This window comes from Catharus ustulatus, chromosome 6 (genome assembly GCF_009819885.2).
Source record: "Catharus ustulatus isolate bCatUst1 chromosome 6, bCatUst1.pri.v2, whole genome shotgun sequence".
NCBI lineage: Eukaryota > Metazoa > Chordata > Aves > Passeriformes > Turdidae > Catharus > Catharus ustulatus.
This window is the reverse complement of record NC_046226.1, coordinates 15,326,319-15,338,318: the sequence shown is the minus strand read 5'-3', so window position 1 is coordinate 15,338,318 and position 12,000 is coordinate 15,326,319. Positions and strand designations below refer to the sequence as shown.

General features: G+C 41.0%; 1 protein-coding gene across 3 annotated transcripts in view; it reads right to left on the bottom strand.

Moving 5' to 3' along the window:
• Nucleotides 1-12,000, bottom strand: part of CLMN (calmin) — a 74,837-nt gene that overhangs the window by 15,762 nt on the left and 47,075 nt on the right. For all 3 annotated transcript variants that reach the window (XM_033062706.2, XM_033062707.2, XM_033062709.2), the window contains exons 2-6: nt 9,583-9,644; nt 6,980-7,075; nt 5,411-5,494; nt 2,807-2,899; nt 1,371-1,558 (exon numbers count right to left, since the gene is read on the bottom strand). In XM_033062706.2, coding sequence (XP_032918597.1) covers nt 1,371-1,558; nt 2,807-2,899; nt 5,411-5,494; nt 6,980-7,075; nt 9,583-9,644 — 523 coding nt within the window. The remainder of the gene's footprint in view (nt 1-1,370; nt 1,559-2,806; nt 2,900-5,410; nt 5,495-6,979; nt 7,076-9,582; nt 9,645-12,000) is intronic.

Genomic DNA, 12,000 nt, shown 5'->3' with positions numbered 1-12,000 from the left:
TGTGTACTTGGCCTTCTATAGCAGAAAATCTGCCAAATGAAAATGGTGTCAGCATATGCACAAACCACAAGAGTGTTAGATGCCCAAAGTTTTGGAGGAAAAACAGCCATCAACTTGCAATGGAAGAAAGCCCCAGAATAGGAAATTCTACACAGATTATGGGATAACAGGATTACAATGATGCTATTATGTTTTAAATACTGCAGTTGCAAGAATTATTTTCTATTTTTAGATCTTTTCAATTTTCACTCTTTGACAGGGCTGAAAAGTCTTGGTGGCCTTTATTTCTCAGGTTTTCACTTTCTTTATGCCACCTATTAAGGATGGCATCGGCATTATTTTGGACTAAAACTATCTTCCTTCCTCTATGGTCAGCACTGGCAGCAGTGAACTGCAGAGCTCACAGGGACAAGTTTATCTGCTCTACAAGCACCCTTAGCTTCACTGGAGGTAACCAAGGGATGATGCAGTCCACAGGACCGAGTATTTAAGATTTTGTCTTCAACACTAGACACAGAAAATTCATGTTCAAAGGCAAGATATAAATCCAGAGGCAAAAATGCCAAATATTCAGCTAATATTCAACCAATCTGTATAAGTAACTTTGACACATGCCCTCTTTAAAACTCTCTGCCAGTCACTGCTTCAAATAACAATACATGTAAAATACACTCCAAGCATTTGCATGTGCATGAGACATCTTGCACTACAGTTTTTTAATCTGACAGCAACTCTGCCAGGATAAAGCATTACCTACACAAAATGCTGTGGTGAAAGAGCCGCTTTTTTATTAAAGAGGAGAGAGATGTCTTGTGCAGTGGAAATGCACTCAAATGTTACAAGTTCAAGAAAAGTTACCTAAGTTTCACCCCATTCCCCTCTTCAGCTGAGGAAGGAAGGACTCTAGTAGGGGCTCTGTCCTTCAAGGCACTCTGCAGGGCACAGAGAAGCTCCCTCTGGGCTACTGTTTCCTTTAAAAGGCTGCTGATAAAGTCTTTCATACATTTGTTTTTTCAGTTCACCCCTGGTTATACCCAACCTTTTATCAGCGAGGTATGTCAAATAGACTGCATGAAACCGGGGTCTGGGGAGTAGAGAATGATCCTGTTTGAAGCAGCACCAAGCAGGTTAGTGCGAGTTAACATTTAACATTCAAACCATGGAGCCAGCAGCAGCCTGCAGGGTGGGATGGCTGCTGTCAACACATGGCCATAGTGAAACACCCCTCTGCAGAGACCCTGTGCTCCCAAACTGCAAAAGCAGAAGCCACAGCACGTGCTAACACCCATGGGGCAGGATAGAGAAAAGAGACTTAGCTTCAAAGGGGCAGGTGGCAAGACACTGCTTTGTTCCAGGGTTTGTTAGCTTACTTTCTGGTTTTCCTCTGAACCCAGATTAGAAGGGCCCTGATGGCTTTCCGCTGATCCTTCACTGTAATGGACATGTTTCTCTCCACGCTGGGAGTGCTGGGGGATGTGTCTGATTCTGGACCACTGGGCCCAGAGGACAGGCTGGAGGAGGAGGAGTTCCTGTTGAGGTTGCCTGTAAGCTCCTTAATCTGTAATAAAAGGTGAAATACACAGTGTTCTGCTTTATCACTGGCTGCATCGTGTCCTTGTTTTCATGCAAACTTAAAGAGATCAGTGCCATAACTGAATTTCAAGTGATAATTATAAACCTGTTCATTTTAACTCTCCACTTGTGTTTTACAAGCATGACAGCCAGCAGCAGCCCAGGCAACAGAAAGGGCAAGCTACCAGATCAGGCCAACTGCGCAATTAAACAAAAAGCAGAGAAACATGTCCTTGAAAGAAAAGTTACTGTAATTGAAATTGTTCTCTTCACGGGAATTGCTTGAGTGAAATACTGTTCATCAAGAAATGGTGACCTGCAGCAGCACTCCTGTCCTTGGTCAGCACTGACATTTGAGGCTCTGGTGCTTTTGGGTCCCCTGTGCCCTCTGCTGCCAGGGTGACAGTTCTGGTCACACCGTCTTTACCTGTGAGTCTGCCTGGCCAAACTGGGTCTGTGCAGCACTGTTCAGCCTGAGGAGCTCAGCCAGGGAGAGAAGCCCCAGTGCAACTTTGAGAACATTTTTTTAACCTTATAACCATTTTTAAAATCAGACCAAGAGAATGAAAGGGCCTCACAGTCTTACAAGAGTTTCAGAACCCTCCCTCCATCTCTCTCTGTCCATTAGAGTTTGAGATTGCCTAGAAGGTAATTTTCAAACTATGTGTAGGTTAGGGAGCAGTTTTAATCTAAGCCTGGGGATAAATCAATTTTCAGGCTCAAATATGTGTTATCAGTTCCAGGTCCTTTGAGATCTTTCATATGACCATGTATATCAGTGGCAAAATTTTTGCCATGTTGAGTAAGTCTCCAGGGAACAGTGATTCTAAATGGAATTTCCCACCACACTGGATGAAATCCAGTAAAGGTTATTGAAAATAAACTGTGACCTGGAACCATACCCAGGATATTGGTTCAGATCCAGGGAATCTGGAACAGAACCCTGAGAAGGTACAGGAAAGAAGGGAAAGTAGTAATCTGAAGCTCTAATTCAGGTCCAAGTTAAATGAGGGCTTAAATTATCTCAAATTTACATCAAAATAGGTCCAATGGAGTAAAATGAAAGCAGCTGCAATATAAAATTAGTGTACATTAGAAGGGGAAAAGCTCAGGTTTAGCATGATTAATTATGTTCTTTAGGATTAAAAATCAATTTAAAAATCAGTGTTCAGCTGGAATAGATGGATCCCACGAAGACTGATTACTTATGGTTAAAGTATTCAAATTTTATTACCTGAAAAAACAAGATTATATTCCATATTAGTCCAAGTACCAGAGAGGAATTTCCATCTGCTATTTCTGCTGCATCGATGCTAACAAGCTTTACCTGTAGAAGAGATCATAGATTCAGAGCCAAACTCAAAGGAGCAAGGTAGACACAAAAAATGCACTGAAACTACTGGATATGTCCATACCAGTGCTGCCACTGACAGGCCAGCAAAAAACCAATACTGCAATCTTGTATTAATGAAAATTTGCCCTGATCACAATCACCCTTCTCCTGAACTCCTATCTGAAACCCCCAGCACAGTCTGCAGAACAGAAGTGAACTCAGTTCTGCATTTTTGGGACTACAAATGCATTTCCTCCACACAAAAATGGAAGAAGATGGGGCCCCCTCCAGTGGACCTCATTCATAAATAGTAAAGAGTAATTTTTTATACAAAAATCTAAAATCCTAGTGAGATCTGTATACTTCTTTTTTTCTGTGCATCTCCTTTCTCCTTCCTTATCCCACCTTGCACAGCTTGTCACAGAGTTCTGATTAAATCAGTTAGCAACGGATAGGGTTGCCTAATGCAAGCAAACTCTAGACTTTCCCACACTGAGGTTTTTTCCAGCTGATAACACCAGGATGTTATTCTCTTAGACAACTGAGACTGGGTTTTGGCAAAGGTCACAGAGGAGGGAGGAAACAAGGAAGCTGTCAGTGCTGCACATGGCGCCCAGGCCGAGTTAAAGCCCAGCAGCCCATTTATTTATCAGGGAGAAGTCCCGGACACGGTGAATCACTCAGCAGGCTCTACCCTGCTGCCCCAGTTCCACAGCAGCAGACTCTGTCAGGTTCCACCCACTGTGCTTTAATATCTAACCCTGAAGCTCTTGGCAGCCAAGGCATTTTGCCAACACTTTCATCACCACCCTTCACTAACCAGTTTGATTAAGCTGAAAAAAAGAAAGCAAAATAACTTTTTATCTAATGGTTTGCTCAACATTTTCAGTCTTAGCAAGAAGACACCTCTAGTTGTCAGATTTCAAGGATCAGATTTCTTGCTAGCTCCAAGGTAAAACCTTCAAGACTTAGTACATTGGAATAGCAGTTTCTCCAAAATGGAGAGCAAGTTGTATTTATCATTACAGTGCTCAGTGTGAGCTCTGTCCTCTTATGCTGCTCATGTCTGTGACCCAGCCCAGCAGAGATACTCAGTCAGAAGATATTGACTGCTTACTCTAAAGGGAACAGGAAATACATAGGAAAGTTTTTAGCACTACTAATTAAAAAACCACCTGCATTCAAGGTTCCTCCTTCCTGGCCTTGCTGATCGAGGACCTAGTGAGGCCTTGGCAACCAGACATGCTTCAGCTGCAGCTCTGCCAAGTGCTGGTATCAACAGAGAGAAATAATCTCATCTGCCAGTGGGCCTAAGCTAGATTTGGGTAAAAAGCATCAACTGGGAAACTGTTAAGAAATATGTGAATATGTAGAATATTTCTTAGCAGTTCTACAGCCGGACATGTAAACCTTTAGGGCAAGATCAGCCTCTACTGACAGAATTTCTATAGGGAGGCTGGAACACCTGGAAATTACTGGATAACTTCTTGACCTTTCACGATCCTCTCCCGAGGAAAAAGGCAAAGGGTGTTAAACCCCCCACATCTACAAAGGCATAAGAGGTGTGCTAAGACCTCACCTCATGCTCATCCCTACACTGGGGTTTGCAGCAACTCTCTTGCATGACAAGCACTGCTGCTGGAGCAGGAGCTAAGCTCAGTGCAGGGAAGCAGCAAAGTGACACCAGGTGCAGTTGGAGCATCCCATACAAGGCAGGGTTTTGCACACACTGATCTCTCCTCACTCGTAAAGTTTAACTTCACTGGAGTAATTTATAGGAAATAGCCCAATATCTGTTTTCTCTTTCTGGAAGATCTAGGTACACCATGGATACAAATTGTTACGTGCTGAGACTTCTCTTGACCCCATTACTCTCAACAATGGAATAAACCCATCACAGGGCAAATAAAAAAAGGAATTAATCATTTCCAGGTACAGGGTCTGATCACACTTAGTCACTTACAACTGTAGGAAGTAATGCTGTGGTATTACAACACTGACTATGAAGGAAGTTTTATCTCTGAAAGGCTTTGATTCCTGGAATGATGCATTTATATCATGTTCTCAGATTTCACTTTCTCTTGCTTTTGACTCATGATCAGCTGATGCAGCAATCAGTTTACCAGATAAACACACAATTTCTAATAATAAAAGCGTTTCTCAGAAAAGAAAGTTATCTACCATCAGTGTAACTGAAGTAATATCACTAACACCCAGATCATAAAAATTACTTGCATTTCTTTTTATTTTCTTTTAATATTGGGTTCCTGATCCTTTAATCTCATTGAACTTTACCATATAAAAGGAGCAAATAATCCTTGCTTTAGACTCTGTAGGTGTTCTTGTTGTGCATTTTCATGTGGCTTTTCAGCCTTGCTGCTCAGATAACAGCCTCTTGAGCAGTACACTCCTCTTGCATATATGCAGCACATCAGATTAGCAACAATTACAATTCGCAGCATACATCAAGAGGAAATATTAAGACCAGTCTTTGAAAATACTCACGTTACTGTCCTCCAAGAACTTAAGTGCTTTGGCTATGTTGTTCAAACGAAAAATGCGATGGGTTGAAGATTTGTATTCGTGCATCTAGAAAAAAGAAATGCCACACTGGTTTTAAAACTGGTAGAATCATTCACCACATCACACAAAGCTTAAAACACTACAGGCACTGAGGCAAAATAAAGAAATCTATCTATGAAAAATTATTGCCATCTTTTGTGAGCAGTAAAATGCTTCAGCTGCACAATTGTAGCACAACAGGGTTAGCAACCAGCTTTCCTGCTCTCCAGATGTTATCACTCTCTTGGACCTGCCACACTGATTATTTATGTAATCACTCCCCAACCATGTTCAGTCACAGGATCAGATTTGCCTGAAAATTCATAACACCAGATTTTTTCTTTTGTCTTGAATTAAATGAAATTATCCCAATTAGGAAGCATGAGCAATTTTAATAGCAGGCACAGGCAGGTGGGAGGCAAAAACCTTCACTTTAGCAGAAATGAAAAATTTTGCACGCCTGTCTCCCCGCAATTCCACTTTGGCACACTGTTTTTATCCTATGTGTGCAGCAACAGCTAACAAGAAATTCAGCCAGCTGACCTTACCCCCTTCTCTCACCTCCTCCCTGACATCCCAAAGCATAGCCTAGGGTTTACCATGATGTGTCTCCCCCTTCAATTCATTTCAAGCCTGGCCCTCAATGCAATCTGTGTGAATGCACATAGAGACACTGCTCCCTCTGCTGCAGCTCTGCCAACCTTCAAGAGTATTAAAAAATACTCGTGACTCTGAATGTGTGAGCACAGATTCAGGGGCCATTCCTGTGCAGGGTGTGCAGGTGGTCAGCCACTGCAGAGCATCACCAGCTGTATCTGCAGTGATGAGACAGCTGCTCCTCCCACCCAAGTGTGATAGCCACACACAGGAGAGTCCTGATGACAAGACTGATGGAGAAAGAAAACATTAAAGTCAACTGGGCATTTATATTTGCATTGGGTGTTCCATTTCTGGTATGTAGAACTTTACACACCTCTTACAAAGAAAGGAGGAGAGAAGAAGTTTCTGATTAATAAAGCTTTGCCCTGCTGATTTAGAATGTATTAGTAAGACTAATAAAACCTGAGCCAGGATACCAGAATGAAACTCAGACCTACAGCAGGCATCAGAAGACCTACTGAGTGTCACAATGATCTTAGACAAAACAGAAATAGAACTTTTGGATTAAAAATTTATATAGCAAATATGTGTTTTCTTGGTAATGTGACTTGGGTAATCTCCAAATGGAATGTGTGAGAATTATAGTATTAAAACCTTAAAAACCCTGAGGGGTAGGAACATTAACACTGATCACACACCATTTACACCTCATTGTAATATTTCCTTGAAATCTACATTATAGCTCAGGACACCTGCCTGTAACATAGGGAAATTACAACAAAGTTGCTGAAATTCTTACTACCTTATGCAAGACATAGGCCCAAATTCACCCTTATTCCTTGGATATCCAGGCACTCTAGCTTGAAACACAGCAAGCTCCCAGGGATGGAGTTTCTCCCTGGCTGTACATACCAGCTTTTGTCCTGACAGGACTTCCAGGAGCGCCATCAAGATTTTGCCATCTTGTATATCAATAAACAAGTCTTTCACTTTCAAAGGAGGCTTGCACTGTGAAGAAAAGAAACCAGGTAGTTTTTAAAGCACTGCTTTTTGATCACTGTGACTTCAGATAGGTGGAAGGAGAATTTTACAAGACAGAGATACAAGAAGTAAATCATAGCCTGCTATAAGAAAGAGCTGATTGTTCTTCACATCAGTGGCAATCCTGTCCTATGAATTTTGGAGCCAAGACTGAAATCAGACAGACTAATTCCAGATTTCCCATTACAGAATCTCATCCTAAATACTTTGCCTAGGAAATAACCACGCAGGGCTTGGGTGCTGATCCCTCAGACTAAGACATGTCCAGCAGAAGCTGGACCACTTTGTGCAGAGATAAGCCCATGATCCAGCTGGCCACAATGTCCCTTCTCATGTGAAAGGCTTCTGGTGGTGCCATTCTGTCTCCCAGCATTTTCTAAGTACTTTAGAAAGCAACTTCTTGTATTGTGTCTCACTTTTCTCAGCAAACTCCTCCAAAGGGAACCATCTCCTCACTTCACTGTGGTGTTGGTAGATGTGTGCACTTAAGGCACACAGCCAAGTCAGATCAGCCCTCAGGGGTAATCCCAGCTGCAGCAATTACACTCTGCTCAGGTGTCACCCACTCACGTGTCCCTAAAGAGCCCCATGTTTTCATCTTTGGTTGGGCAATGCACTTCTGCTTGATTCCGCACTGCTCCTGGCAAACTGGGACCACACATTTTCATGACTGATCTTTAATCTAGCCAAGAGACTAAACAATGCTCCATGAAAGAAAGCAAAGTATCTTTAATTTCAAAATTAAATAACTTATCTGAAAGACTAAAACCCAAACACTTTCTATGCTTTCAGTACTTAAAGCAAGAACAAACAGAACTCAGAAATTCAGATTACTCCCAATTATTCCATGACCAGCAGTGCCAGATCATCTCAAGACATGACCCAAGTGGGATCACACCAAAAGTTTCCTGAAGAAGTACAAAAAGAGTTCATTGCTGCCTCTGAAAAAAGAAAGCATTCTGCCAGAAGTACTTCTTTGAGGATAAAGGCAGAAGACACCTTTCTCAGTGAGTGTCCTCAGGGGATCACCTGTAATTAGAGACAGCTTTGGTGAAGCTCATTGTTTACATGGTTTATTACAATGTTTATTATGACACTTCCAGGAAAAAACATCAATAAAGCAGAAGGCTTTCACCCTTTCTCCAGAAAAGCATTTTTGTTTGTTGAATCAGAGAGGAAAATAAATTTATATGCACTCCAGAGAAAGCTGACCTGCTCACCAAGGTTCTAAGACTTCATATGGCTGGCACAGCAGAATTAAAAGCACCCTACAGCCTTCTTCATGATAAAATTCCCTCTGTAAATCAAAGACCTTCTTTGCAGTCACATACTTGACAACCCTTTCTGACAAGTTCCAAAACTGCAGTTAGTTTAAAGTCCTAGAGCCTGATTCACAAAGGCATCACGTAACACTGTCTTCGTTCTGAGAGGCCTTGGGGAGCAATTGCTAGTCAAAACATTTCCAACTAGCCTTATTCTCATTTTCCAGTGAGATTTAAGAGGATCCCTTTATGCCTTCAAAAACAGTCACTGCAGAGTAGTGGACTTAAGCAAGTATAAAAGCCCTTTACTGTGTCTGAAATGCAATCACTTCTCAAGAACTACTACGCTGAGAGTCAGCCCAAACCTAGTCCCAGTCTGTATTTTTTTAAATTTAGCCACACATACTAAAGCATTGTGAAGCTCAATCACCAGTCCAAGTTAGGGCTGTGTCTAGATCAGGAACCTGGTCTCACTCCTTGATCCTGCACCAAATGTTGCTGCTGTCTCAGTAATATTAGGATTTTTTTTATTTTCTTTTCAACCTCAACAGCATAAAAAAGCATTCTCTGCATGATAGACTACTCAGGAGAGGTAGTATTTATCTACTATCAATAAGAGCAGTAAATTAAGGTTTAAGAGCTATATTATGGTGTCATTAAGAAACAATTACAACTTAAAGATATGATGTCCAACCAGCTCTCTGATGTCCATTAGCTCTCTGATGTAAGTGGATATGTGAAGATCCCATCATCTTGCCCCCCCATAACATGACTGACAAGGAATTATTTACTGTTTTCCATCTTCAGATCTGGGATGAAGACAGATTCTGAAGAACAGCTGTCTTTAGCCATGATTCCTCAGATGTTGAAACTTCCAGTTCAGGGAAGAACACAGACATCATCATCTCAGAGCCTCAACCATATCTGATTTTATGTGGGTGCATTCTACAGGAAAATTTTACCCTCTTGGTAACAGGCAATGGCATTAAAGATTTAAATGCACCTGAGATGATAAATGCCAGTCAAGCATTCATTGTGCCTGGAAATGAAGTTTAATTAATCCAGAAACAGACTTTGACTTTGCACCAAACATCCCTATATGCACAGATGTCAGCCTTGTTTCCAAAGTCTAACTAGTTCAGAGGAGTTAACTGCAATCTGTCTATGGCTATGTCCTTGTATCCCAATATCAAGGCTGTTTGTCAGTCTTACCTTTCCCAAGTGCAGGTTTATCCATCTGGTAAAGGTCCTCTTCTGTACATTTTCGCGTTCAACTAGAAATATCAGAAACAAAAAACAGCACTTAACTTTCCCGAAGAGAGAACACTGATAGTAAATTTCAGAAACTGATGCACAAAAGAGAATTTATGAGAACTAGGTGAATAAAACAAACATATTCTAAATCAGGAGATATAAAGTCCAGTTTCAGTGTTTTATTCAATTTCTTTGTCCAGGCATGAGCTATACATTTGTAGATGCATTCTAAAGGCAGGAGGAAGGAATTTCTTAGTTTTGCAATCTCCAGTGTTCAGCTTCTGAGAGATGAACATTTATGTGCTGTGCACAGCTCTCCAGTGGTGTCAGAAGGTGCTCTGAGCAGGCAGCCTGACCCTTCTGTGTCAATTTATAGGATTATTGGTCTGACACCCTCATGCAGATTGGGCTGGCCTGGATTCCAATGTTCTTGCATGCACAAGGAATCAGGACCAACACAACAATTTTGTCTTCATTCCTATGAATGGAAAAGCCTCCATTTCCCAGTCTCCTAACCAGTGCATTTAGAATCAAAATTCCAAGTCCCCAGACTGAAGAATCATTTTATTTATATTGCAATAAGACTAGGAGTGCTTGTTCCTCGCCAGAAGTGCTGTGCACTGGGTGCTGTACAAACAGCTCTTGGCCCAGCTGAAGAGTTTTTAATCACATCTGCCATTTCCTGAATCCATTTCCATAGTGAACTATGGCAAGAGTGTAAGGGGAATCATATTACTGCCCAGCTTTCATTTACCTTCTAATATAAAAAAGTAAACCATATATTTAATATAAATGAAGTAGACTGTCAAAGCAATATTTCACTTTAAAGACAATTATTCTCAAGTGGTTCTCAGGTTTCACTTGAATTAAGGAAATCTGGCAATTTATGAACAAAACCCATTAAAACTAGTTATATGCTAGTATTTCAATTTACTCATAGAGCATATCAAATATATTTAAAAACCATTTTGTGTTTATAACAGCTAACCTATCTACTGGGAAATCACGTTCTCAAAAAGTCTGGGTTGCTTTTATTGGTCAGACTGATTATAGGCCAAGCAGTAGCTTCTGTAAATCAAATTTTAATATTGTTCTTTTTGATCATTTTAACCAAAGGGTCAGCAGTCTCTAATCATATGTATAACTGTTTTCCTTATTTTGATGCATTGGAATAGGGCTTTTCAGCATAAAGTACATCTGTCACTGATGTCCATTCAGGCCTTTTAAGTCATCTTATTCCATAAAATCTGATTTTCTCCAAGATTGGTTAAAAAAAGTCATTACCCCTTTAAGTGCTTTAGAAAACATAGAAAATGCCAAACTAATTATTGCTGTTGGCTTTTCTTTTAAAATGTCTTAGAAGAATGTGCAAAGATTTGAAACAGCTCTCTAGAAATGAAACTGTAAATTATATTAGGACTCCAGAGTATCTGTAAAACACCCACAGCATTTACCACCTACAAATCCCAAAGTACAATAAACTGAGAGATGTGTCACATATTTCTTGGGCTTCACTTTCTTCAGCACCTCAGCTTCAGAACTGGGTTTCCATGCACTCACTCCCACAGCCACAGCTGAGCAGCACAAGTGCTGTGTGTCACCCAGGGTGTAACTTCAACAATCGAGCTGTTAAAATTAACCTTTGACAGTGGGTGGAGGTTAAGCCAGAATTGTTCCCAGATATACTTCTTTCTGTTCAAATACAGGTGTGGGTGCAAAGGGGAAGGCAGAGGAGCTAGCAGCAGGCAACAGGGCCACCTGATAAATTTGTCTGAAATGCTGAGAATGCTTGGATGGGCACCAGTGCCAAGCTTCAGAAAATAAAAACGAGACCTTATCAAAAGGGCTGGATATACAGAATTCCAGTGTCAAACAGAATTAAAAATAAAACACAGAAAGGTTCACAGAAGCAAATATAGTGTTTTCTGGTATCATCAGAGGCTTGGTTTCTTGTCGTTAGTCACTTTGGCAACCTTCACTTTCAGTGTAAATAAGGATGCAAAAGAGAGCTGTGTTTATTTACAGATCATCCATAAAACTGAGCACACACAGGCTCCTAATTTTGCTGCAGAAATTCTGCCATGATGCAAATCAGGAGTTGCACATATGCCTCAAAGGATGGGTGAGCCAAGCTGGTATTACTGCTTTGGGAAGCTCACACACCAAACATTAAAAAAAGCACATTCATGAAAGCACTTGCATACATAGACAGGTTTCTGAGATGAATTTGTCTCTATGGCAAGCAACTTCTTTCCAGGAAGAGCGTTGACCCCAGAATGGGCACTATTTGATTCTGTAAAATTCTAAAGCAACAGTAACTGGAAGGGGAAGAGGAAAGGAGAGGAAATGTGTTTATAAACTCCCTAAGGCACACAA